Below are 26500 nucleotides of genomic sequence, written 5' to 3' on the forward strand. Positions count from 1 at the left end.
CCTGGGAGTAAGACGCATCAAACACAGGAAGTCTTACTTCTGAATAAGGAAACATGCATAGGATTGTCCTGCACTTCTGTACAGCATGTCCTCCCCATCATTCTTTCTTCAACTATTATCAGTGATTTTTTTCGGGGGGGGGAAGGAACGCAGGGGTACACATACCTCTAAACATTTTGTGAATCTAAGTTTGGCCTCACTGAGGGGCAGTATTTCAATATGAGCAGGAAAATGAGAGTACCCCTAAACATTTTTTTAGAAAAAAAGCACTGACTATTACAAATTGCAGGCATTGTCTTTCCATCATGTGCTCAGCAGTTCTGTGTGCCCCCTTCTCTCTCTCTCTCTCTCTGTGTGTGTGTGTGTGTGTGTGTGTGTGTGTATGTGTCTGTTTACCATCCAGTCTGCTGAAGAGCTCAGATCACCTGAAAAGCTGGTTAATTTCTTTATGGCTTTTAATTTGTTCCTAATAAAAGTATGATGTTACTCTTGCTTTTGTGTGACAGTTTATGCTGCATTTTTTGTTAGCCTAGGTGGCTCAGTTTATAACTTCTAATGTTTTTCTTTTCTTTGTTTTTATTTGCTGATGTTTGATTAGCCGAATTTTAATCAACCTGCAGAACAGGTTAGTTCAATCTGGCCTATTACTGCATTTCTAGAGTGGCAACAATGGCAGCACCAATAAAAAGGATGGGGGGGCATAGAAACAGAAAAGTGGACTTCTGAAATTTATTTCTATAACAGGATTTAGATACTTAATGATCCAAACCTGTAAGCAGCTTACCTAAAACATCTACATTAAAATTACCAATAAAATCAGATGTTAAAAAAGGTTAAGCTGAAAAAATTAAAAACAGAAATAAAACCAGCACTTAAAAATATGAATTGCAAACATATTAAAATATATGCCTGGGTAGCTTGTTAAACAAACAAACAAACGAACAGTACAGTACAGCAAAAGCTCTTGCCTAATATCAATGAGCAGCGAATTCCGAAGTGTACATGCTGCCACACTGAAGAATAAAACCTGAGGGTGAGAGTGAGCTTTCTCCTTACATTACAGTGGTACCTCGGGTTACATACGCTTCAGGTTACAGACTCCGCTAACCCAGAAATAGTACCTTGGGTTAAGAACTTTGCTTCAGGATGAGAACAGAAATTGTGCTCCGGCAGCATGGCAGCAGCAGGAGGCCCCATTACCTAAAGTGTTGCTTCAGGTTACGAACAGTTTCAGGTTAAGAACGGACCTCTGGAACGAATTAAGTACTTAACCCGAGGTACCACTGTATATTGAAGAGAAATGACAGTATTTTTCACGTTAACACTCTTGTCCTAAACCTATTTTCTCTTAAGTAAGGCTGCAATTCTAATCCTGTTTACCTGGAAGTAAATTCCATTGAATTCAATAGGGCTTATGTATAAGTAGCCATTGGTTAGGCTTGTGCTGTTAGTCCAATTGATTTTGATGGAATTAGCTTTCAAGTAGTAAGCCTGCTTAGGGTTTCAGCCTTCTTTTAATTTTCAGTTGATTATTTGGGAATAATCTGAATATGAAAAGTGCATCTCCTTGAAATAATTACAGGGGCCTGGCAAAGTGGTAGGGGGTGGATGAATGAAAGGACCACTTGTGAGAAGGGTGCATGCTTGCTTTCCATCAACCATTCCTCTGCCCTCACCAATGAAATAACCAGGGATCTTTGATCACCAGTCAAAAATTAAAATACTTGATAACGCTTCAGATGACGCTGGCCAGCAGCAACAAACCACCTATCAGACTGGCATGGAGACAAATCAGCCCTCCTAAGTGGGAGCCTTTCATGCAAACAGAGTGGGCAGTTCTAGGCTGAGATATTCCTGTCCTGATAAGACTCCAGAAGCTGAGATTTGGCAGTGCTGATTCTGAATACGTTTGACCTTGTGCTTTTTACACCACCTCGGGTGGATTATCAGCAGGGTCCCCATCCAGACTAACCCTCCTACTACCGCGTTTTTACCGGACAGCTCTGCCACATAGGGAACATGAGGTGAAGGATTGTCGTCCAATCAAAAATGTGTTTACTTCGAAATAAGTCCCACTGATCTCAGCGAAACTGACTTCCGGCGTCTGCTCGAAGAGTTGCAAGAGCAGAATTTTGTAGTTTTGACGGAGGGCACGAAAATGCTTTTTAAAAAATAAAAATAAAAGCAATGCAGAACATATGCAGTCTTGTAATGTCACCCCCTCCCCATACACACACATTTGTGCCACAATTCCGTGCACACCAACTTGGGAGCAAGTCCCACTGAAATCAGTGGCGCTTACTTCCGAGCAGATCCAGATAGGCTCTGGCTCCTAAGCTGTTCTGTGCAAGTTAGTGGCTTAATTTGCACAAAGTGCGAGTGACACTTTAAAATGCAAGCGATTTCCCTCAACGAACGTCTTGGCGGAAAGAAACTCGCCTGCATCACTCAAAAGGTCTCACTGAGCCTAGATCTCGGATTTTGTTAAGTGGGGAATAAACGGGGAAGGGGCTTCCCCCATTCCCAGCCCCCCCCCCAAGAAACGCAGGGGTGCAACGGGAAGGAGAGTGGGCGAATGAAGCCCGCCTGCTTCGGCGATGATCGCTTTGCTGCTGCAGCCGCTTTCGTCCAGCCACGAAAGGGTGCGCGCAACGCGGAAGGCAAGAGGCTCCCACAATGCCATTGCTATTGCTGCTCCTGTGCACGCTCCCCGCCCTTGAAGGGGGAGCGCAGGCAGGGAAACTACATTTCCCAGGCGGCCCCGCGGCGGAGTCTTCTCGTGTGTGTGTGTGTGTGAGTGCGTGCGCGTGTGTGAGTGTCCCCTCCCCCCGCCTCCCATGATTTCTAACCAGAGGTAAACAAACTGTGAAAGAGGCAGGGACCTACAGGATCTGCTGCAGGAGGCGGAGAGAAAACGGCCGCCAGATCCCCGGGAACAGGGCTTGGACCATGGATGCAGGGGCAGCCCCGAGGTGGAGAGGGAAGGTGTAGGGTCAAGGGAAAGGAGCGGGCAGCGGCGGCGAGCAAGGATGCAGGACTAGCGGGGCAAGGCTGACGGAGAGGTCGGAGGAGGGATCGATGGTGGGACTCGGAGTGTAGGGAGGGGAAGGCGCGGGGCAAGATCGGCGGAGAAGGGGGGAAGAGCACCCGAGAGCCAAGGATCAGGACTGGGGGGTCGCGGGCAGGATCGGTGCTCCTTGACCAGGGGATGAAGAAGGGGGGTAGGAGACTGAGCGCCAGGCTCTCGAGGTAGGAGGATGAGGGCAGGGTCCAGGGGCAACTACGGCAGGAGTTGTTAGATCCTCTCCATTTCTTGGTCTCGCTGATCAAACTTCCCGGAGGCATCAGAAGGGACCCCCCAGCCCCTTAGTACCGCCTCGCCTGCTGCCCTGTGCCCGTCCCCTCCCGGTAAGAGGAAGCGGAGTTGTTGCCACCCTTGCTGTAAAAGGGGAGAGCGGGGAGTCCTTCCTCTCAACTCTCCAGGAGAAGATCTAAGAGTGCCCAGGGGCTGGCAAGCGGCCTCATCCAGCCCAGGGGCTATGGAACGGGTGGAGATGATTAACATCCAGCGCCTTCTGGAGGCAGCTGAATACCTGGAGCGCAGAGAGAGAGGTAACTGGATTGAGGAAGGGGGTGGGGATTGGAGTGACACGTCCCCCATAAGGGGGAATTGTTCTCTCTCTCTCCTTTTTAATGAATGGGGTGTTTGGGGAGGGCTTGGGGAAAGGGGGGAGGGCGAGCAGGCTCACATGCTGTAGATAAACAGGGTGGAGAGATGCCCCCCCCCCCAAATGGCAGAGACTAGGCACTGCTGGCATGCCATCCCAAGCATTTGCCTGCTATGTTCTGGGCTCTCCCTCGGACAGGTGGCTTGTTGTCTGTAGCCCCTGTGTCCCGTTAGAGTTCTTGGTGGTTTGAAGCCACTCCCTGAGGACTTCTCTCTGGGCTCGCTGAAGCTTCCTGGCTAAGTCCATGTGTCCTTGGAACCTACTGTTTTGTACCCTCTTGACTGACCCTTCTCTTTCCCGTTTGCTGGTGATTTCTGCAGAGTGTGAGCATGGGTATGCCTCGACCTTCCCCTCCATGCCGAGCCTCGGACTGCAGGACCCAAAGCCACCGCAGAGGCTGAGCCGGGCAAGAAAGCATAGCAGCGGAGGGAGCAGCACGGGCACTGCTAACAGGTACCAATTGCAGGGAGTAAAAAAAAAAAAAAAAAAAAAGGCTTTTGTGATCCTTTGTAAGCCCATCAGGCACAATAGGCTGTATTTTGCTTGCAACTTCTGGGGATTCAGTTTCCTTTTCTCTGCGATCTCACTTCCTCTCAGTCCTTGATAATCTGTAGGCTTGTGCCTTTTAATAGAAAAATTTCCCAACATGCTGTTGTGGTAGCTGGCTCTTTAAATCCAGCAGAGCGAGCTGGCTATGTAATGCCTCAGCTTCTGCAGGTTGTGCCATGCTGCCTTTTATGTAACTTTCCATCCTTCATTCTCACTGAAGGCTTTTCTAAGCAAGGATGATTTTGCTCTAGGGAAACTAACCTTGTTTTTGAGCCTGATCCTATGCATGTTACTTCTGAAATGAGTCCCACTGTGTTCCGTGGAGCTTACTCCTTGGTAAGTTTGTTAGGATTGCAGCCTAAATATTGTTTTGGAGAGTGCATATGTACCTGCAGTTCTAGATCTAGCCATATTTGCTGAAACATTTCCTAAAGAAATTATAGGTGCCCCTTGATGTACTTTTGCTATGTGTTACTTCTGTGTTGTAGTAGTATGACCACATAACACTAAACTACCTACCTCTATGTGAATGGCTTGCTAATAGGGTAATGTAGAAACCTGCTTTGTATGCCTCATGTGGTATGCATTATGCAGTAGTGAGTTGTCAACAAGTTCTTGCAATCTCCCCCCCCCCAAAAAAAAGACCTGTACAGTTCTTTTCAATAAAGATAATATTTCTGAAGCCTTGTGGACTGCTTTAGTTGGAAGGTTCACTTGTAATTTGATTTTGGTGGTTGCATTTTACGGAAATAAATTCATTCTATTGCTGTCTGTTGAATATACTTAAACCAACTTGTCCAAAGTTACCCAAGTGGTGCGTAATCATTCACTTCTTTAAAATGTTTGTGTTTGTGTGTATTGAAGTTAATTTAGAACCCATTTTGTAGAGACATGAAGTTATTAAAGCTAAACAATGCCCTCAGAATTAGCCATATTCACAATTTCTGCATAGATGCCATTTTAGTTGCATGATGTGTCAGACAACATGCAGATTTGCCTAAAAATAATTTGGCCGGCTTGTTTGCCAAAAAGTCGCAGGAATTTTGTCCTGGGTTGTGATAACAGATAATAATAATAATAATCCAAGGAAGACCCCAGATTTAAAAGGGCAGGAAGTGGACAGACTTTGGAAGGGATCCTGAGGGTCATTAGTTTTACTTACACACACACACACACCCCACCCTATACCCGCAGGTCTCAGGGTGGTTCACAAGATAAAGTTACAATATAAAAACCCAAAATACAAAATCAAAATATGAACAAAAACAGCTGAATAACCACCCCAAAACACATAAAACAGTTAAAAAACAATTAAAAAACAATTAAAAACAAGACACAATTGAAAAGCAGTTTAAAAGAATGTAAACAGTAGTATCTGCTGGGCAGCAGCAGTCCTTTTGTAGTCTATCAGGCCTGTCCTGGGCCTGGTAGAGAGGCAGCAGCAGGACCCCCTGCAATGCAGGAATATGCACTGTCCCTTTTCAGGTATGGGGTGGGTGTCCAAGGACAGGGAATGTAAAACATAGCAAATAGGAGTAAGTGGAAGCTGCTGATGGAAGGAGGGAAGGAACCATGAGTAAAAGTAAGCAAGGTGTGAGGTGAGAGAACTGCTAAAAAGACAGAAGAGGCAGAGATAAAGAAGGCTGAAAATCTAAGAGCCCATCTTTTTGCACGCTTATTCAAAAGTCAGTCCCATGAATACAAGGAAGGTTACTCCTTGGTTTGTCCCCCTCCCACTTCCAGAGCTCTGTGGTCATAGAATGTTCTGGAGTAAAATCTTGAGCAGAGTTCATGGGCATAATTGGTGATGAGTTTTCAGTGTGCTTTCTGTTTTCTTGATGGCATTTCTGTTACTTCCTGGTGTTGACTTTATTGGTGGGGTGGGAAGGACTCAAACAGTTCTAAATTGAAGAGCACTTCGACATACAAGCCTGTGTGTGGTTAATATAAAAGTGTATTAATAGGTAAGGAGGGCTGAATTTAGAAGAACTGTTTCTAACTGTTGAGGCCTTCGCCTATGTTTTCTGAATCTCCAACAAGCCTCAAAGCATATAAAATAATGTACAGGGAGTGTTTTTGTTCCAGGAAGAGGAATTTCACTTTACTAGAGCTGGAGTAGTGATTACTTCACAAATTTCCTTACTTAGTAGGGTAAATGTAGTATTTGACACCATTGAGATTATTTGCCATGAAGAAGCTGTTGTTTTTCTGTGTTTGCATCAGCAGTAGGACAACAGGGGGTATATATTGAGTATATATACTGAGTGTCAGGATTCCCAGCACTGAAGCATTCATTATCACAGGAACTTCATAAAAAACAAACAAACCCTGTGGGCTGGACAGGCATAAAACTAAATTTATTTTTCACCAGCCTGCTTCTAATACCAGAATTGCACTGGATTTGTGGGTAGGGAGAATCATGATTTGATGGAATACAGGGAGTTACAGCAGGGAACAAAAATTTAGTTCTGCTTGTCAATGTGCACCTTTTGTTGTAAAAAAATAGAACCTACCATTTTAGATTCACATGACTGCACCATTTGCACGAGTCAGTGTGGCTGCCCCTACCATGTTTAGTTTGGCCTGCACTCTTCCCTTAGTAGTGCCAAGCAGAATTGTGTGTGTCTTCTTAATATGATGTATGCTATGCTGTGCTTCTACCAAGCTAACATGGTAATTAGCAGGGCATGAATAAGGTGGTGAATGAAGCAGGCTGGTGAAAAATCTGCTGGTTTCCATGAGATGGAGGTATAATTTTGTGGCCCCCTACTTGTAAGTTATTTTTGCTGTGGCATTTCCCCCGAGCATTGTTTATTTAATTGTTCTGATTTTTTTTTGACTGCTTTCATACTTAAAAAAAAGCCTAAGCAGTGTTCAACATGGTGCTTTAAGTTTAAGGCATGGAGCTGTGCCCTAAAACATAACATGAGAATATGACCCACAGATACTAAAAGCAGGATAAATTGTAAACACATCAGAGGGGGAGAAAGATATAGGAAGGAAAAGAAAAGAAAAGAAAATCAGGAAAGGCCAGGGGGGGAGGGGGGGAGATGTTTTTAATAAAGTGCCTAAAGCAGGTAACTGACGGTGTCTTGAGGATCTCAGAATAATCATTTGGCAATGTTCTCCATTGGAGATACCTGAACTGTCAAACGTCACATCATAGTGCCTGTAGATTATGGGGTTCTCTGCTTAGCCTAAGCAGCAATGGTTATAAGAAAATTAGTTTCCATTTACAAAAGGAATACTGATATTCTCTGGGTGCTGCACGTACAGCTAGATTCCAGGCCAGAGAACTGGCCTACGACTGCATTCATATGTAATGCTAAGCTATGATGGCTGTTTTTGTGAAACCCAACTGCTCACAAATTGCATGCAACCTGAGCACTCCTGCTTTGCGTCTCCCTTCCAGCAGCAGGGAAACAAACCATGGAGCATCTGGTTCAGCTTTATCTCTGCACCTGCAATCCTGGACTGTTTGACCCATGACTGCAGGTTCAGACACAGCTTTAAGCCAGGCAGCTCATGCACAGTATGGCTTAGCTAACCATCCTTAATGGTTTAACCTTGTATGTGAATGCAGCCTTTGCTTTGTTGGGTGACACCTCTGCACGTTTTCAGCCCCTATGAAATATACTCTTGTCGCGTCCGAATTCTGGACATTCACTATTTTCATGCTTATTTGTTGTGACCGGGGGTCGGGGTTGAATTTTCAGTTTTCTACACGGATGTCATTTTGTCCCCTTATAACTGAAGGGGTGGTTAACGTGTCTGCTCGCCTAGCAGTTACTCGTTTCAGCCGTGCATGCCAAAGCTGTGCTTCCCCATGTGCTGCTCCTGAACAACCCTGAATTGTTTCAATAGGACTTGTGTGGGAGTGGAGTCTGGTGGATTGCAGCCTCGGTGGCTCTTCAATAGCCAAAGCATTATTGCATGCGCAGGAAATCAAGAAAGCCGCATGCATGCAGACGGATGCTTTTTCCAACATATAATCAGGTTAATGAAGTTAAAATGGTCTGTTGTGTAATCCCTCAGTCTAACAGGGTTCATGAAAGGATACGGCAAATTGAGCCTGAGAGCACTGGTGGCTGTTAGTAGGCAAAGTCGGGAGGTGCAGCTTCACACCCAGCCTGTGTAGGAAAGTGGAAATGGACAATTCGGAGAGAGTTGCTCTGTAACAAAACCTGTGGCATCTCTGAAACATCTAATACAGTGACTTGATGCTGAGTAAGGTAGAGTAAGTAGAGTGCTATGGTATTTTGGTCCGTAGGCTTGACTATTTGTGCTGCAATCCAATTCATGCTTTTATTTTTAGAAGAGCACGTTGAGCTGTCATCATTGTGCGAAGATGCTCGTTAAAGGGACAGAAGGCAAAAGTGGGCCTTGCTAGGATTTAGAATGAAGGTTTGTGAGGGGACCTCTTTCCCCTTGGCTCTTTTTCTCTCCTTATACCACCAGGCAAGGGCCATATCCCCTATCATCCTATACAAGTCCTGGCTCTTCCAAATTAATTTGAGCTGTATGGAATTTCCTTCAGAACCAATGGTGCAATATTAAGCATATTTATAGAGACATGGCATTTCTGAGCACGGAATTTAGGTCCTGTTGATTTAAGACTTGCTCCTAAGTAGACATGCATGAAGATTGGCTTCTAGCTTCTGAACAGAACAATCTCCTTTGCCAAAGTGGATATTGTAAGTTAAGTGTAGATCTAACCCGGACTCCATGGAGGGCATTGCATTGGTCTATAATGGAAAATAGAGAAACCTATTGAGAGAATGAGTAGCTCAAGAAGGTCATGGGGCATACTTGGTGTTTTTTTTGGGGGGGGGGGAACCTTCATTCATACATTATACAGTATCAAGAGATTTTGCTGTATACTATGTGTATACTTGGTAAACTCTGTAACTGTTTTCAAGCACAAATAGTCCTAAATGGGGAGTGGGGAGGAAACATTATTATTACACTGACAAAAATAAATCCTTCCATACTGAGGGCAATGTTTGGCATTATGCTGTTCTACTCTTTCAAAGAAGATATCTAAAGAAAGTACTTATTTTGGAATATTTTTGTTCATCCCGAAGACATTTCTATGAATGTACATGCAAAGTGAACCCAAATTTCTATACTTCCAGCCACACTGTTTTTGAATGTCTGGGGCCTGATTTTAAGTAATTTTAAGTAGCGCTGAGCCAAAATTGGAGATGAGCACTGAGTTTCATGAACATTTTCTCTCTGTGAGAAATGTGCCTCCCTTTTCTGGACAATTTTGCACAGCCCTTTGTGAAAGGGTATGAAACTCCTTGCAAGGTGTTAGGTATGTAGAGGTGGGGAGGCATCCCTGTTGCTGAGGCACAATTGCTGCTCCATTGCAGCAGTTTAGTTACATGTAGTTGATTTCATTAGGGCAGGATAGGGGGTGCACATCTGAACATAGTTGTACACAAGGCTTATTGTGACAGCACTCACTGGTACAGAGTACTGGAACCTCTTACCTTGGCCATCCTTAGCAGCCATTTTGTGATGGTACTCCAAGCACTTTTATCAGTGCAGAATATGCATACCAGCATCTCTCCTCTTCTTTTTCTTCTCCTTGCATAGGAGTATCCTATTGAAATCAGTGCAGTGCAGATGGTTAGTGTCTGCATCTGAATCCATATTCCTACGTGCTGTCTGTCCTAGCTCATGCCGTGCAACAAGAAAAGGAGGGACATTTGCTGTGTAATGATGGCATATGATGAAATTGCCTAGTGAAGTAAGTTGGGGACCAACAGGCTGGTGGCCTGAGCTTTAGGCATGCATTCTCTCTTTCCTTGTGCTCCTTCAGTATGAGGGCAGTGGGTAAGCTTCATTTGCCCTTACTGAAATCATTGTATGTTCAAATGTGGCTGTGCGATGACTTCATTCTGTTCACAGTGTGTGATCCCTAGTTAGCTAGAATTGCATAGTGAAGAAGCCCTTCCTATATATATATATACACACACACATACACACATATAAAAACAATAGGAACAATGGCAATGACCAGGCATGGAAGAAGGTAGGAGGTTTCTTGCAAACTTTTTGCCTCCGTCAAAATGCAGAGCTTGCTTTTGAAATAAGAAACATTTGTGAAAACCTGGCACAGCACTGTTTTTAGTGTCATGTTTCCCAGATGAGCCCTGAAGCTCTTTGCAAAATCTAGGCCCAGTCAGAAAAGTCAATTGCTGTTTTGCTATGTTTAGGCAGTATACAATTCAGTGGTTTCAGTTTGTAGGGTGTGCTGTGCCCCCCCCCTTGTTTAGAAAGAATTGGCAAGGCTGCTGGCATTTTCTTAAGTACATGCTGTGGAGTGGCAACACAGAACATAGTGATAATGTTACACAAATAAAGTTACTTCCTTATTGCTGCTAGCGCCATTAGGGGATATGAAAATCTCTTCTGTAGGATTATTTTATGCAAGTTTAGTTAGAAGTACTGTATTTACTCGAGTCTAATGCCCCATCAAATCTAATGCACACCTCAGTTTTCAGAACCTTGAAACAACTAAAAAAAGTTGGCAAATGTAAATGTGCCACCGAATGTAATGCACACCCTAATTTTCACAACATAATTTGGCAAAAAAAGGTGAGCATTAGATTTGAGTAAATACGGTAATTCTTACTGATTTCAGAAGTGCTAATTCACATTTAAGTGTACAGTGGATTTGAACCTCGATTGATTTTATTTTAGCCATTTATAACCCATCTCTCAATTCAATAGATTCACAAAGTGGCTTATAAAAGTAATGGAAGGCCAAAAAATTACATAATCCATAGAAAAAGTAACATAAAATGGTAACATAAAACAGTAGCATTGTTGTTGTTTGTTAAAAGCCTGGATAAATGCATATGTTTTGGTTTGATATATTTTTGTTGTTGTTTGTTAAAAGCCTGGATAAATGCATATGTTTTGGTTTGATATATTTTTAAAAGCCAGTTACCCCCAAGGTCCTGAGCCTGCAAATGTTTTCATGAATTAAACTGCTGAAGTTACTTCTCTGATGTGTTAAGGCTTGCACTGCTTATCTGATAGGATATTTTTGTCTGTAGAAATTGAGGATATTTTTGTCTGCATGAAATGAGGCATATGGACACTGATTATCAAAAGATCTTTCCAGATTGTTTTAAAATTTATTCATGAGGATCATCATAATGGAAAGGTCCTCCCAGATCCTTTGCTCTATACTTGTTTTGTTGTAATGGATTTGGGTTTTTTGGTTTTGGTTTTACTCCCAGAAACACCTATTATTGGTCTGTTTCAGGTTTTAATTCTGATTGAATTTCTCTTTCTTCTGTCCTTTTTTTCTGTTTTAACCCTTGATTTCTGGTAAATGAAATACAGATGTTGTTGAATCATTTTGAATTCTGTAAGGGCTTGTTCATATCTCTCTCTCTCTCTCTCTCTCTCTCTCTCTCTCTTTTAACCTGAGTACACAAACTACCAGAATTTAAATAGCAAATTCCATGTGTTGTGCCATCAGTTGTGGATGATTCATGCCCATTTAAGTGGCTGGGCTTCCCTGCAGTAAACAGAAGTGGGACCAATCCTTTTTCAGTCACCATTTCTGTGCACGCTGCAGAGAAACCTAACCATTTAAATGCCCAGGTACAGTTTAGAACTTATGGCACGGCTAAAGTAGTTTGGCATTTTTAAAAATGTAGCATGTGTCCACATTTAAAAAGTAAAGTGTGAATGGCTCTGAAGCTGTGTTTCCAAATATATATTTGCAGATGTGTTTTATATATGGTGCACACGAATGTGTCACTGTTGTGTGCAGTGTGTCCCGAGTTCATTACACACGACTGAATTCTGACAGATAACTGAGCCACAGTATACAAGACAAACGTGATTGCAGGTGGCATTGAGATGCCAGCGACCACGTGGGGTTGTGTGCAATGTCAGCTGTGCTGGGATACTCCTGATTTTATGGATTTAGAGATCTACCTTCTGACTCCTCTCTCCCCGCCTCAATGTATTGGAGCTGCGACAACATATGTAGGATGTAGGCCTCTTAAACTCTTTTGCAGGGCTGATGTTTTTAGAATACGCAGACCACATACATGGGATGTTGTCCAGTACCTGGTAATATCTAGGAAGTGCAAATACTTGGGGATAGAGAGAGTTTAATTATATGTGCCAGATTTGTGTGATACAAAATACCTGTTTTGCCTGAACTCCTATCCCAGAACCCTGTGGCAAAGGAGAGGCTTGCAGTAGGCGATGCTTTTTGACAGAACTGGGCTGCTTACTTCTGCATGTATATTGTTCTTCCTGTTTGGCCAAGAAAATAGGGGTGGTGTATATATTGTGGAACTATATGTTGGCTCCTTTCACTAGATTCTAATCCAAATGAAATCCAGCTTGAAAGCACTTGGATTTCAGCTGCTGCCTAACCAGATGGACTTAATATTTTGGTTATGCGGCAAGATGACTTGGTCTTTCTGTTATTCTGACACTTCTGAAGCTTAGCGACTGCTTTAAAACCAGGTGCCTCTGGAGAACTGCTTTGCATTGCTGGCTTGAGAAAGCTGATTTGGTGGCCAAAAGTTTACCCATAGGAAAGATCACGAATGCAGCCAGTGTGGTGTAGTGGTTATAGTGTCAGGCTAAGACCAGGGAGGTTCAGGTTCAGATTCCCATGCCACCACAAAGCTTGCTGGGTGATACTAGGTTGAATAATAGTGACTGGCCCAATAGGATTGCCATGAGGGGAAAGGAAAGGCACAGGACACCCTGTACAACTGCCCTGAGGTAGGATGGATGATATATTTAGCCTCAAGAGGTCCAACATGACCTCCTTTTAAGGTTTTATTAGCTACAGAGACCACAGCTTTCCTGCATGTCTGTAGACTGTCTGATATTCCTATCAGGCTGGTCGTAGGAGGCCAGCTGTGGGAACCGCCCCACACTTATCAGAAAGGGAGCTGTGTATTTCTTAGAAACTGAACACTGCTGTTGCTAGGTTTCTGGAGGAAGAGTTAGCACTATTTTTGTGGCTTTAGGTTTGTGCCTGCTTTATTGCAATCCTGGCTTCTGCTTCTACAGACTTTGATGCCATGAGATCTTTTTGCTGGAAAGGACCTGCAGGTCATCTAGTCCAACAACTGTCCTCTATAACCAAATGTTCCTAATGCAGTGGTGCTCTCCAGATGCTGTGGACTACAACTCCCATCACCTTTGAGCATGCAGCTCATGGGAGTTGGAATCTGAAACCTTTTGAGGGTACCATCTTGGCTACCCCTGCCCGAGCAGAGCACTCTGGTTGAGGACAGCAGGATCCAAGGTGCCTAATGAAAGAAGAGGTGCCTCTTATCTTAAACTAAAGACTTTTAGCTTTTTTCAATACAGATAGTTGAAAAAACACACAAGGCATGGTGAACAAAATTGCTTTGGAGTTATCACTGGTCTGACCCTGGTGATGTGTACATTCTGAGCATGAAAGCAAGCTTCAATGTACTCTTGAAGTTGCCCTTGCAGTTTAGAAATATTACCTAAAGCCTTTTGGAATATGTGGATTTTATGAAAAAGTGTCTTTTCAACTTACCATGTTATGAAAATATTGAAAACTTCCCACAATAAGATACTTTATTTTATCTATAAAGCTGAGCAATATGTTTGAGTTGTTTTGTTTTGTTCTGTAACTTTTATTTTATTACTTGTTATTGCAACTGAATATTGGTTTATACGGATTAGTAACATTGAAAATGAAGCACACACACACCACAAAAGTATCTGAAATATTGCTCAGGCTTCTCTAAACCTGGGTCATAAATATCTGATACAGACACCTAGCTATTTACTACCACCACCACGTCCAACCCTGATTTTTTTAGTGTTGATGCTATACTTTTGTGTCTTTTGCCCAGAGCTCAAGTTCTCCTGGTTACTTTCAAATTCCGGACCATACATATTGTTGTTGTTTAGTCGTGTCCGACTCTTCGTGACCCCATAGACCAGAGCACGCTAGGCACTCCTGTCTTCCACTGCCTCCTGCAGTTTGGCCAAACTCATGTTGGTAGCTCCGAGACCATACATATTAATCCATATCTAATCTTGCTTCCTTGTTGGTTTCTCAGTGCTGAAACCTTAAAGGGAGTGAAAGGCGGGATATCAAATCCAAACTCCTCCTCTTCTTCTTCTTCTTTGGCATATTCTCTTTCTGCTCCTGTGTTGTAGTGATTCCTAATGGTTATGACAAAACATTTTGCTGGTTGGTTGAGTTCTGCAATATTTCAGCCTTGGCTCTTCACTACCTTTCAAGCTCTCATGGAGACAAGAAGAAATCATGCTGCACATGATATTATGTAGAAGAGATTAGCTGATTCTTTTGAGATGTAAAACCTGGGGCCAACCTAGAGGTGACTGCAACAGTCCCTTGCATTTAAACGTGGAAATACCTCTGTCACATGCAAAGAAGGAAGGAATCTCATGGAATGGAGAAGAATCCTTGCTCCACCCAGAATGTCTCTCCTTGAGCACCTTTTTATGCCACTGAACTCTGATCCCAGCAGTAACCTTGGCTGGGTGAAAAGCACTTGGAGCTAGGGTGGGAGGGAAGTTGCAGAGGGGATTTAGAGCCCCCTTGCACACATTGCTTTGCTGGTGTAAAAATAATGTTCTCTTTGCCTCCCACCTTCCTGTGATTGAGGTAGCCCTGTGTTTGAATGCACAGGCTTGTTGCTATCATGCTGAGTTTGAGTCTTGGTACCAGGTTTCAGTGGGGCCGTGTGACTCCAGTGGAAGGCTAGGATCTGGAAGACCTGGGCTCAGATCTAAACTCTGCTATGAGGTTCAGCGGGTGACCTTGGGCTAGTTGCACATTCTACCTGAGCTGCTTCACCCTATGGTACTAAATCTCTTTTTTTGCTGGAGCATATTTTTAGATTTATTCTAGTGAGGGCAGACCAGTGAAGAAGCATGTGACTTTATTAGGATGCAGGTACATTCTGACTGGATTCTAACTATCACTCTGTGACTTGACCTACACCTCAAATTAAAACATAGCTCAAGCTCAAACCTGCCCAATTGCTTCTTCTGCCATTCTGAATTTTAGCTTAATATCATTCCTCCCAGGGTGCGATCCGAAGGCATATGATGCTGCAATCTTGCTGGTCTTAAGTCAGGTCTTTGCTTAGATGGGAGACCAATCGCCTTAGGAACCCAAGTTCCATCATGGAAGCAAGGCGGAATAATAAATCGAATAATAAAATAAATCTTAAGGAAATATAAATTCATCAGTACAGATATTTAAAATCAGTTGACATGTCCAACCGATCCCAAAGGTCTTGGCACCCAGAAACCAAGTGAAGAAACATTGTTTGAGATGGGCAGTGAAACTGATCAAACTGCAAGTAATTTACAGTACTGTGTCAGTTTTTATTTCAAGTCACATTTATTTGTTCTAATTGAAAAAGTGAACATGGAAAAACAGAGGCTGGGTTATTTTCACACATAGGGTTGATTTTAAATGGCCACTTTTGACATGGAAAAGTCATCACTAGATAGCATCCTGGTAACTTTGTGTAGTGCAGAGGTATTTTACCCCTTGATAACATGGTCACTGTTTTATTATACCATTGGAAGTGTTGCATAGTCATCAGGTGGTGACTCTTATATGTGTAAAAAATGGCCATATGAATTGTTTCCCAAGTATATTTTTATAATTATTAAGTTTAGAGTGGCTGTGCCATCTTAGTAGTGTATAGTAATAAAAATAAAGACACAGGCAGTGCCCATGGATGTAACATTTAAAATATAAAACACATGTAGTGACCAGTGAATTTAAATATATGTAAAGAGAAACTTGTGAGTTGCAATCAGTTTCCAGGATTGCTTGCTTCTCCTCCAAGAGTTACTTTCTATGCCTCTGTAGGGGTTAACTTTGGGTATTCATGAGGCTGTATTTCTAAAGGTCGTTTTTCCATTCCCTGGAACAACATATTTTATTTAAATAAAGAAACTAGGTTAAGCAGATGTATTATTTTACATTGTCTTGGTTGTGCTGAGGACTTGATGTTGCTTAATATTTCAATAACTTACTAGTAGCAAAGGTCTGGGTTAGCAGTCCTGCTCAAAGCATTGCAATTTGCCATTTTGCAAACTGGCCCTCATACTTCAGTGGGCGTATTATAGTCGTCGGCCTAGATAGCACATCATATGAAACCATGGTTTTCAACTAGCTGTGGTGTAATTTGAATGAGAAATGTGCTGGTGCATTCTGTTCAGATGTTTCTGCAGGGGTGGTCCCCTCCTCCTGCTGCTGCCATACCGCAGATGAAAGAAGACTGAGTTTGGCTTGTTGTTCAGACCAGGCTTTCTTCAAACAAACCATAAGCAGTAAGCCCAGAACAAACATTGGTTATCACTCAGGATTTCTTTGGAGGAAAGAAACTATGAGCTCAAGTCCAGGCAACACGACAATCCAGCCTTCTAAGGAACACCACAGGAACTTTTGAGCAGTGTTCAATAGCACACTACTCTTTGTAGCACAATTAAGTTATTTGGACGAGTACGCTACTCATGCACATTAAACCCGTTCTTGTTATCAGATTATGGTTTAATGTGACGTGTGAACTGGGCCAATGTGTTGTATGCCTTTTATTCACCAGCTTAGGTCAGGTCTGTACATTTAAATAACCTTCCAGGACGTGTTGTTCCAAAACATGACTTCTCTTGAATTCCTATTTCTTTCAACGAGTCTAGTATAGCAGCAGAACTGTGAATTATGTCCCCTTCCCTACGCTTCTTAAGTTCATCAGTATGAATGTGCCAAGAAGGCTGTTGACTCTATTCTATGTCTTGGATTTTGCAGTTTACAGGGAACGTCAACAGCAACACGGGTTTATATGGGGAGACGGGAGAGAAACAGCCTCATTGTTCTGTTGCTCATATGTTTCTGCATGCTGCCTTGATGTGAAAAGATCTTTAGCCGCTTTGATGTATGAATTGTTTTAGAAATGTGAAAGTACATTCCTCCTTTGTAATATCCACTTTGGGGAAAAAAGACGATGGTAGGTTAGGTTACAAAGAAGGGCGGGTAGAATGGGTTTGCTCCCTAGTGCCGTTCTGCAAACTGTTGTGCAAAGCACTAGGGGAGACCTTGCTGCACAAAGTACCTGCAGCTGCAAAGGCATTATGCAACGGCATGCCTGTACAATGGGTACATGAAGCTCTCCAGTGCATAGTAAATATTTCCCTGTTGCAAAGCTTGTTTTGCAGCAGGGTTTGGGGGATTTCAAACACCTTACTTGCCAATGTTTCCCAGTGAGGAACTGCATATAACCCAGCTGTTAGGACAGGGATGGTGAACTTATGGCCCTCTAGGTGGTTGTTGGACTGCGGCTCCTACCAGCCCCAGACAAGCACAAACAGTTACAGTGGATGATGGAAATTGTAGTCCAGCAACAACTAGAAGCCAGAAGTTCCCCATCTCTGTATTGGACTGTGTTCTGGGCATGCGAAAAGAGGCTTAAAACTATACACAGTTCAAGATACAAAATCCAGTTAGGAAAGAGAGAACGTTATCTTGTGCAAATGGAAGAACACCTCTGGATTTCACTTCATTGTGAAATGTTCTGCCAAGTAGGATCCGATCTTGCTTTGAGTGGAAGGGCATCTTTGGATCCACGTGACTCTTTTTGAAGTTAAAAGAAGAAAAGCTCATGCCTCAGCCGTACCACTCCTTATGCAGAAGGGCTACTGTACCCAGGAATCTTCCTTCTTCCTTCTTCCTTTCCTTTCCTTTCCTTTCTCATAGAATCATAGAATCATAGAGTTGGAAGAGACCACAAGAGCCATCGAGTCCAACCCCCTGCCAAGCAGGAAACACCATCAGAGCACTCCTGACATATGGTTGTCAAGCCTCTGCTTAAAGACCTCCAAAGTAGGAGACTCCACCACACTCCTTGGCAGCAAATTCCACTGTCGAACAGCTCTTACTGTCAGGAAGTTCTTCCTAATGTTTAGGTGGAATCTTCTTTCTTGTAGTTTGGATCCATTGCTCCGTGTCCGCTTCTCTGGAGCAGTAGAAAACAACCTTTCTCCCTCCTCTATGTGACATCCTTTTATATATTTGAACATGGCTATCATATCACCCCTTAACCTCCTCTTCTCCAGGCTAAACATGCCCAGCTCCCTTAGCCGTTCCTCATAAGGCATCGTTTCCAGGCCTTTGACCATTTTGGTTGCCCTCTTCTGGACACGTTCCAGTTTGTCAGTGTCCTTCTTGAATTGTGGTGCCCAGAACTGGACACAGTACTCCAGGTGTGGTCTGACCAGAGCAGAATACAGTGGCACTATTACTTCCCTTGATCTAGATGCTATACTCCTATTGATGCAGCCCAGAATTGCATTGGCTTTTTTAGCTGCCGCGTCACACTGTTGGCTCATGTCAAGTTTGTGGTCAACCAAGACTCCTAGATCCTTTTCACATGTACTGCTCTCAAGCCAGGTGTCACCCATCTTGTATTTGTGCCTCTCATTTTTTTTGCCCAAGTGCAATACTTTACATTTCTCCCTGTTAAAATTCATCTTGTTTGTTTTTGCCCAGTTCTCTAATCTGTCAAGGTCGTTTTGAAGTGTGATCCTGTCCTCTGGGGTGTTAGCCACCCCTCCCAGTTTGGTGTCATCTGCAAATTTGATCAGGATGCCCTTGAGTCCATCATCCAAGTCGTTGATAAAGATGTTGAATAAGACCGGGCCCAAGACAGAACCCTGTGGCACCCCACTAGTCACTCTTCTCCAGGATGAAGAGGAACCATTGATGAGCACCCTTTGATGAGCACCGGGCCCAAGACAGAACCCTTCTCTCCCAGGCTATGCTGTACCTGTGCTACGATGGCTCCTGGCCATAATTTTTACAAATATTCTTGGAAAAAATTAAAAATTACTTTTCATTAAAATAATAATAATATGCCCTGTGACCTTCAGGCTACTCATCTGCTTAGTTTTGGTAACTCTTCAATATTGGGTGTTTCCAGACCATTCACTGGGCCTTTCTCCAAGATGAAGCATTTTAAGCCTACACCCAACTATTAGGACTATGTCAGGCTGGAGGGGAGTGACTTACCCAAGAGATCTGTTTGTGACTGTTCAACTATTACCTTAAAGACTTGTGCTAATTAACTTTGCACTGTCTGATACTTTGTAGTAAGGAATTTCAAATGCTGGGCAGCCTGTCAAGAGGAGGGTTCCTTAGTGTGTTTTTTTTGGGGGGGGGGGAGCAGGGAGGTAATCAATCCATGTCTGTGTGTGCATTTGCCCATGCCAGTGACAGAGTTAGAATTAATGATTGGCAAAGCCAGGGACATGCCTTCTGGACTGGCTAATCCAGAATAAAGATTGATTTGCTTCAGTTTTCCCCATGGCTACATCAGGTTTGAATTACCAGTCCTCTGAATTTCAAGTTTTGAATGAAATTTCTGATTTCAGTGTGTGTAAGTGGGGGGGGGGGGGAGAGAGACAGACAGACAGACATCCACATTGTACATTTAAAGCTCATAACTTCCCACAAAGAATCTTTAGGTTGTTAAGGGTGCTGGGAATTGTAGCTCAATGAGTGGTAAGCTACAGTTCCCATGATTCTTTAGGGGAAGCCATGGTGTGGATGACAGAAACGTACCAGTTTGTTCTCAGACAGCTGGGGGGGTTATTGTGGGGCCCACATTTCCCACCTGTGTTCTAAAGTAAGGGGTCAGCATCGAAAAACCACATAGCCTCATGAAATGGAGGCAGCAGAGTGTAGAGCAGTGCCACAAAATTCAGCATATATACAATGATGAAATAAAGCTTGCTTTACTGTGGGGGTTCTAAGCATTATGCTGAATTGTGACTAAGAGTGCTTCCAGATAGGAGTTTATTATGGAATTGGTGCTGCTCATGTAGGCAAGGCTTGGTTTTGGTTTTTGTTCTTTTTTTCCACATGACATCATTGCCATTAAAATACTGGTCCTTGCTTCAAAAGTAATAATAATAATATGGATCTCCCCTTACTATAGAAAATCTGATAAGTAAAAGCAGCCCATTAAGACATCTGCAATTACAGCTGGTATGGAAGCTTGTTAGCATTTTGGGGAGTGTGATTTGGGTGGGTGGCTTCTAACACAACACCCCTATACTTCCATTTGCTTCCCAGTTGAGCACAATCTAACCATTTTCTTCCTGGTAGCTCAAATGATATGAGTGGGCTTATTTCCACCAACTGCTACATGCTGAAGGCACATTTGAATTTCAGCAACCTGATTAGGAGAAGCTGTTTTTCAAGATCTCTCTACTGTTGGGGGGGGGTATGTACCTCTGAGACTATGGGCTCCTCCACATTTACCTTTTGCCCCACACTTTCTAGGCTTTAAAATTAGATAAAAATATTAATCCCTCTTGTGCAAAAGCCTTGGTACTAAAAATTAGAAACAAACAAATGGAAATGTCCACCTTCCCCCACAAAAAAACCCAAAAACTACAAGTCTCTGTTTTTGCTTATTGTGAAACAAGATAACTAAGGCTTGCAACATTTGCTCTTGTGCACTTACTGAGAATTGTTTATGAAAAGGTGTCCTGAATAGAAAAAAGTTTGTGTAGTTTGTGATGTAGAAGTGGGGCACAAACCCACATGGGTGGAAAAACGATGATATGCAGGATTGAGAAAACTGGGGTGTGTGGAAGCCAACTACTCACACAGAGAGATTGTATCTGAATGACCCATTTGTGATATAAGGCCCCAGTCTGGAAACACAACTGCGTGCAATTGAGTCAAATCTGGTAAACAAGAATAATAAGAATTGAAACCGTTTGTGCTGTTCTGCAGCTAATCCCTTTTCCTCATCAGATTTTAGCTCCACTTCTGGCTAGCGTTATGTGTATATGTAATAAGGCTGGTACTTTGAAAAACTGTGATGTCCTGTACCAAAATCGTCATTTGGGCAAACATTTCGTCCCTTCAGCCTCACGGGAATTCTGTAAATGCTGTATACAGTATTGAGGCTCTTTTCTCTGCCTTTACCAAAATAAAAATAAAAATGGAATTAATCTGGTGGTCATGTGGACATCTATAAGGAATAACAATCTGCTTAAAAAAACAAAACGCTAACTAGGATTCAGACTGCTGTTCACATACACTTACCAGGGAGTAAACCCCTTCAAGAGAGTGGGGCTTACTTCTAAAAAGACACTTAGAAGAGTGCACTGTTAGCCAAATGCTGTCTAGCATACAACTGAGCGATGGTTATGCAACCGCACAATTTAGTCACAGTCGTGGGCAATACTTAACACATGAGTGTATACAATCTAACAGAAAGTCAGGATGTTACTCCATTGAATGATTATAATTTTTAGTTTAGAGGCAATTATGAGTGTACTTACTACGAGGAGGCTATGGAAGAAATGGCAAAGATTTCTGAGGAGAGAATTCTGATTATACCTCAAGTTACCAAGGAGAACACTAGATGTATTTCAAAATGCTTTCTATTTTAAGGATTGTTCATCGTAATAGTCTGACAGGATATATTTAGAAGCGGCAGAGGTCCCCCCCTCCACCCCCCCTTCCTTGTCTGGGAAAATTCATACTACTTTATGCCACTATGGTTATAAATCACATAATAAACTTTCCAGTTTCATGGAAAAATGGCAACCCTCAGCTTTGGTGTCTGATAGAAGGAAGATAAGTAATAAAGAGTCTCCTGTGTGAGAAGAAATAGGGAGAGCCTGCTGTTTTAATTTTGTTCCCAGCAGTGGGCCGAACTTTGTTCTTTCAGCGCCAACCTTCATGACTGGCTTGATTATAATGTTGGAATTCAATCCCTTGCATATCTTTGGGTTTGGAGCCATTAATGGAGTCTCCAGGAAGAGGGAGACATCTCCTGCAGGAACATAACAGTAAATAAAACTAATAACACACTGGATTTACACACAGTAATTTACACACAGATTACTCCGAATGCATAAGTTCACAACAGTGTCAGATTTTATTTCTATACCTTTAGATGCTGCTGCTTGAAATGCAGTTCAAAGGAATTTCATTTGTATTTCTTGGGATGTGGGAGAACTGTAGTGTCTCCCACCCCTCTTTCATTCTTATTTAATAGTTGAAATGCATGTATTTTAACACAGTGCACAGTCTAAAGAATTCCATGTATGGATAGGAATATGATATGTGTATGTGTGAAATTTAAAACTAGTTGTTCCAAAATAGAGATTAAAAGGATGTTTATAACATTCTGATGACTGCTGGTTATTATGGGGATAACCTATGAAATGGGTAGGGGTGCAGCTGTGTTATACCAATGAGCTCAAACATACATTTAATGGCTTGGTCAACTAAATCTCAAAATGGTGGAGAAGAATTCTTATGAGAACGCCGGAAGGATGTGAGTTCTGTCCTCTCATCTTTTTTTTTTAATTTCTAAGTTTCTGCATAGCATGTGACAATAGGGTCCCATTGTTTTACATTTGATTTTACTCCAAATGCTCATACATCTTTAGGCTAAAAAAAAAGTTCATTGAATGTTGCTGGTTTTCTTTTTACACTTGTGCATTCTGCTCTAGGCTTTGTAATAATTTGCACAGTGGGAGAGGCGCCAGGCGTCTGTCCATCAGAACATAGGAGACTGTGCTTCTTAGAACCAGATCCAAAATTCCTGACAATATTATAGTTAGTGGCTTATGCATGTAGCCATCCATTCAGTTCCAGGTTGGAGGTGTAATTCAGATTAATCTTTGTGTATTCTACTTGCCCAGCAAAAGTTGGCCCTGTTCACCTGTTCCCCTACCCTTATTTCTTAAGAAGCTTCTGATTTAATAGAGGAATCGCCATTGAGTTTGGAACTACTGTAGTTTTGAAGTCAATCCTATTGTCATTAGGATTCTCTGCAAGGATCTTTTTTAGATGTTGATAGTTTACAGGAGTGCCTCTCCCTATATCAGCCTGCCCCTTTCTTAAGATCGAAGGAGTGTCTTTAGCATGTCCTATCACTGGGGGAGATGTGGTATGTGGTGATGCAGAAGAGAGCCTTCTCTGTGGTGGCACCCTGTTTGTGGAATATCCTCCCCTCAGAAGTGAGATTGGCTCTGACAATATTTTTTCACCAGGTCAAAACCTATTATTTGCCCAGGCATATTATGGTTTAGTTGCTTATTAGCCTGCTTTGTTATTTTTATCTCCCTCCATTTGTTTTGAGGGTTTCAGTGCTGGTTGTATGGTGGTTTTTAAAGTTTTGCACCCTGGCCAAGTATCTGTAGGTGAAGGGTGAGTTATAAATATTTTTAATATATTAAAAGGAAATAGTTGGCCTTCAACCAAGTGTGATGTCAATTGGCAAACAAATGGATATTTCTTTCTATTCTTTTTCTAAGCCACTCACCTCTTATTTTAAGTTAGTCTATCATAAAATATACATGCTGCTCTCAAATTCTTTTATGTCAATTTTTTTTAAGTCATAGGATCTTGTTGGTTACGGTTAGCACTTTAAATAATATAGAGTTTGATGGGATCCAAACATTCATTGTCTCCTGCTTCCGTTCTGCTATCCATGATGTAGGCCAATAAAAAACAAAGTTTGCAGTCTCATTAATACAAAGGGCCTTGGAAACTTGCAAAATTGCTCAAAATAATTAAAACTTCCGTAAATTGGCTTGTTCAGGATGACGTATCCTGAGTTTGAAATCTCTTCCACTGTTTCAACTTCTGATTTGTTTACGGGAAGAAGTGAACAGATGATCAATGGGAGCTGAACTATGATCTGAGGAGCCTCATGAGTACAGTGGAACCTCAGGTTGCAAACGTGATCCATGCAGGAGGCGCGTTTGCAACCCACAGTTTTGCGTCTTCACACGCACGTGACACGATTTGGCGATTCTGCGCATGCGCAAAGTGTGATTTAGCGCTTCTGTGCATGCGCGAGCACTGAAACCCAGAAGTAACCTGTTCCGGTACTTCCGGGTTTTGGCACATCCGTAACCCGAAAATGCGCAACCCACAGCAATCGCAACCCAAGGTATGACTGTACTCAGGGCTTTCTCCCAGATCTCTGTTTTCATCTTGTGGTAACTAACCTGTGTAAGCTGTATCATAACTCTAAAATTATGTGGGCCACGCTGCTTCATACAGGGCACTGGTGGTGACTGAAACAATGAGCAAGTGAAATGAATGAAAATCCCAAGCCTTGAAAACCGTTGGTATAATAAGATCTAGAGCTCCAAATATTTAAACAATGATTAAGGACCTGTACTTGTAGGGTCAGTAAGTACCGTATTTTTCCGTCTATAAGACGCCCCTATTTTGGGGGATTCCAAATTAAGAAAACATCCCTCAGCACTACCAGTGTGTAAGACGAGCCCCAATTTTAAACCTTTTTTTTTTGTACAAAACCCTAGTCCTATACATGGAAAAATACGGTAGTTCTTTGTGTGTGTGGTTGAATGTGCTGCTCTGATCCATTGTAACTAATAAAGAAAAACTGCTCACAATTTAGGGGAATTGGCTCTTGAAGTTACAAAATGGCTAATCCTTTTCTTCTTGGTTTATCTTCCAGATCTACGCACAACGAACTAGAAAAGAACCGGTAAGTTACTGATAAACTGTCTTCCTGAAAATGCAAACTTTTATCAGTGTGTCTAAATGTTAAACCTTTCAGCTTTCCTCTGGTTTGCCCTGGCAGCCTGGAAATGCCACATTGCACCAGGTGAGTGCTTTTTTCAAAACGGAACAAAACAGCGTACACACAGAGACACACACACACAAATCCATGCAAAGATCTGGAAAGAAGAAGTACCTCTCTTACCCTCCCCGAAATGCAAAGAAGTGACCCATTTTTGCAGCTCATCTGTATGCAGAAGAAATACTGTTTCTCTTCTCTTTGCAAACTGAAATCTGATTGGGTCAGTGTCCATACATGAGGTTGCTAGGGTATCGGATTTCTCAGACACTACATGTTAAGGCCTGTCATAATCCCTGCCTATTGCAGGGAAATGGCATTGTCCAATGGCTTTTGAATCTGGCTAGCCATTGCTCCTCTGGAGTGGTGCTCTTGTAACGTGCTTCAGGATGCAGCCCGCTTATCCTTGAGCCCAAGTTTTTCAGCAAGCCATGCAGTTTTGTTGCTTGGCTAGCTCTACTCTATGACTCATCTCCTTTGTAACAGGAGTTAGAGTAATATAAATACTACTGAGACAACAGGGACTTAGTTCACACGCAGATCGGGTTATGGCATTGCTTTCAGGATGCTATCATTGTACCCAGGCTTCCTATTTATAAACGTATCTTCAGGATTGGGGAGGGTGGGTGTAGGGAGGCTGGTTGAATCACTGTTCCCAGGCTCGCTGATATGGTCCTGTGGAAGGGAAAACCTCTTGCATGGGAAGGGCAGACTTACTCTGATCGCCTTCTGAATCCACTGATAATGAAGAGGGGACCTCAGGCCTGGTGCTCCAATGGGACCCAACCACCGCTCTGTCCGGCTGTTGGCCACACCCTTCACAAATTCTGCCTCATCAACTCCTTGAACAGGTGCGGGAAACCCTTTTGCCCTGCAGATGTTGCTGAACTACAACTACACCAGCCCCAGCAAACCTGGATGATGGTCCGAGGTGATGGGAGTTCAGCCACATCTGGAGGGGCAAAGCTTCTCCACACCAACCTCTGAATGTCTTCTGCCTGCCCTCGTACTCTGTATCTTGCTTGCCTGGGTGGAGAATAGAGAGGGGGCTGTATGAGTGTGGGTAGAAATTAGCTTCCTGTGCAAAGGTAAAATTCACCTTTGCTGCCTTGCTCACTTTTGCCTCAGGCCCTCTCCACCCCCAGCATGTGGCCCTCTAGTAAGGTGCTCAGATTGGAGCCCAACCCTCGGTCTGAAACGGGTTCCCCCCACGCCACCCGCAGCAGGGGCATCTCCAGCTTAGCATCCTGGCTAAAGACACAGCCACAACTCTCAGGCTGGAACAGCAGAAGTTAACGTTCTTCCACAAAATCAAAAGGTTCTGTGTGCGCACCAGCGTCGCTCTGTCACAGCAGCGCTTTGTAGTTTTTGCTTTGGTGTCCTGCCTTGTCCCCTGACATCGCAAGCCTGTTCTTTGTGGGTTTCCTGTGTATGTTTACTTCCTTCTGCAAAGGGCTGGGGGCTGGGCCCGTTGTTGTTGTCTTGAGCTGAGCTTGCAATTTCAATTAACGATAATGCTAAAAGTGCACACAGCTATATGCTTTTGAGGCACCAATA

General features: G+C 42.9%; 1 protein-coding gene and 1 long non-coding RNA gene across 4 annotated transcripts in view; one reads left to right on the forward strand and one right to left on the reverse strand.

The window, feature by feature from the left end:
- The window catches only part of MXI1 (MAX interactor 1, dimerization protein), a 78467-nt gene that overhangs the window by 13135 nt on the left and 38832 nt on the right, over window positions 1-26500 (forward strand). For 2 of the 3 annotated variants that reach the window (XM_082225286.1, XM_082225285.1), the window contains exons 2-3: window positions 4049-4181; window positions 24821-24850. In XM_082225286.1, the coding sequence (XP_082081412.1) occupies window positions 4049-4181; window positions 24821-24850 (163 nt within the window). Of the gene's footprint in view, window positions 1-2860; window positions 3613-4048; window positions 4182-24820; window positions 24851-26500 lie in introns of those variants that run through there. The other variant, XM_082225287.1, reaches the window with a different exon arrangement.
- On the reverse strand, window positions 21986-25485 carry LOC309533726. Its single transcript, XR_014220436.1, has 2 exons — window positions 25070-25485; window positions 21986-22150 (listed from the first exon to the last, which is right to left on the reverse strand). It is a non-coding gene; the product is annotated as an uncharacterized lncRNA (long non-coding RNA).

The sequence above is a fragment of the Podarcis vaucheri genome (genome assembly GCF_965113315.1).
Source record: "Podarcis vaucheri genome assembly, chromosome: 5".
In the NCBI taxonomy this organism is placed as follows: Eukaryota; Metazoa; Chordata; class Lepidosauria; order Squamata; family Lacertidae; genus Podarcis; species Podarcis vaucheri.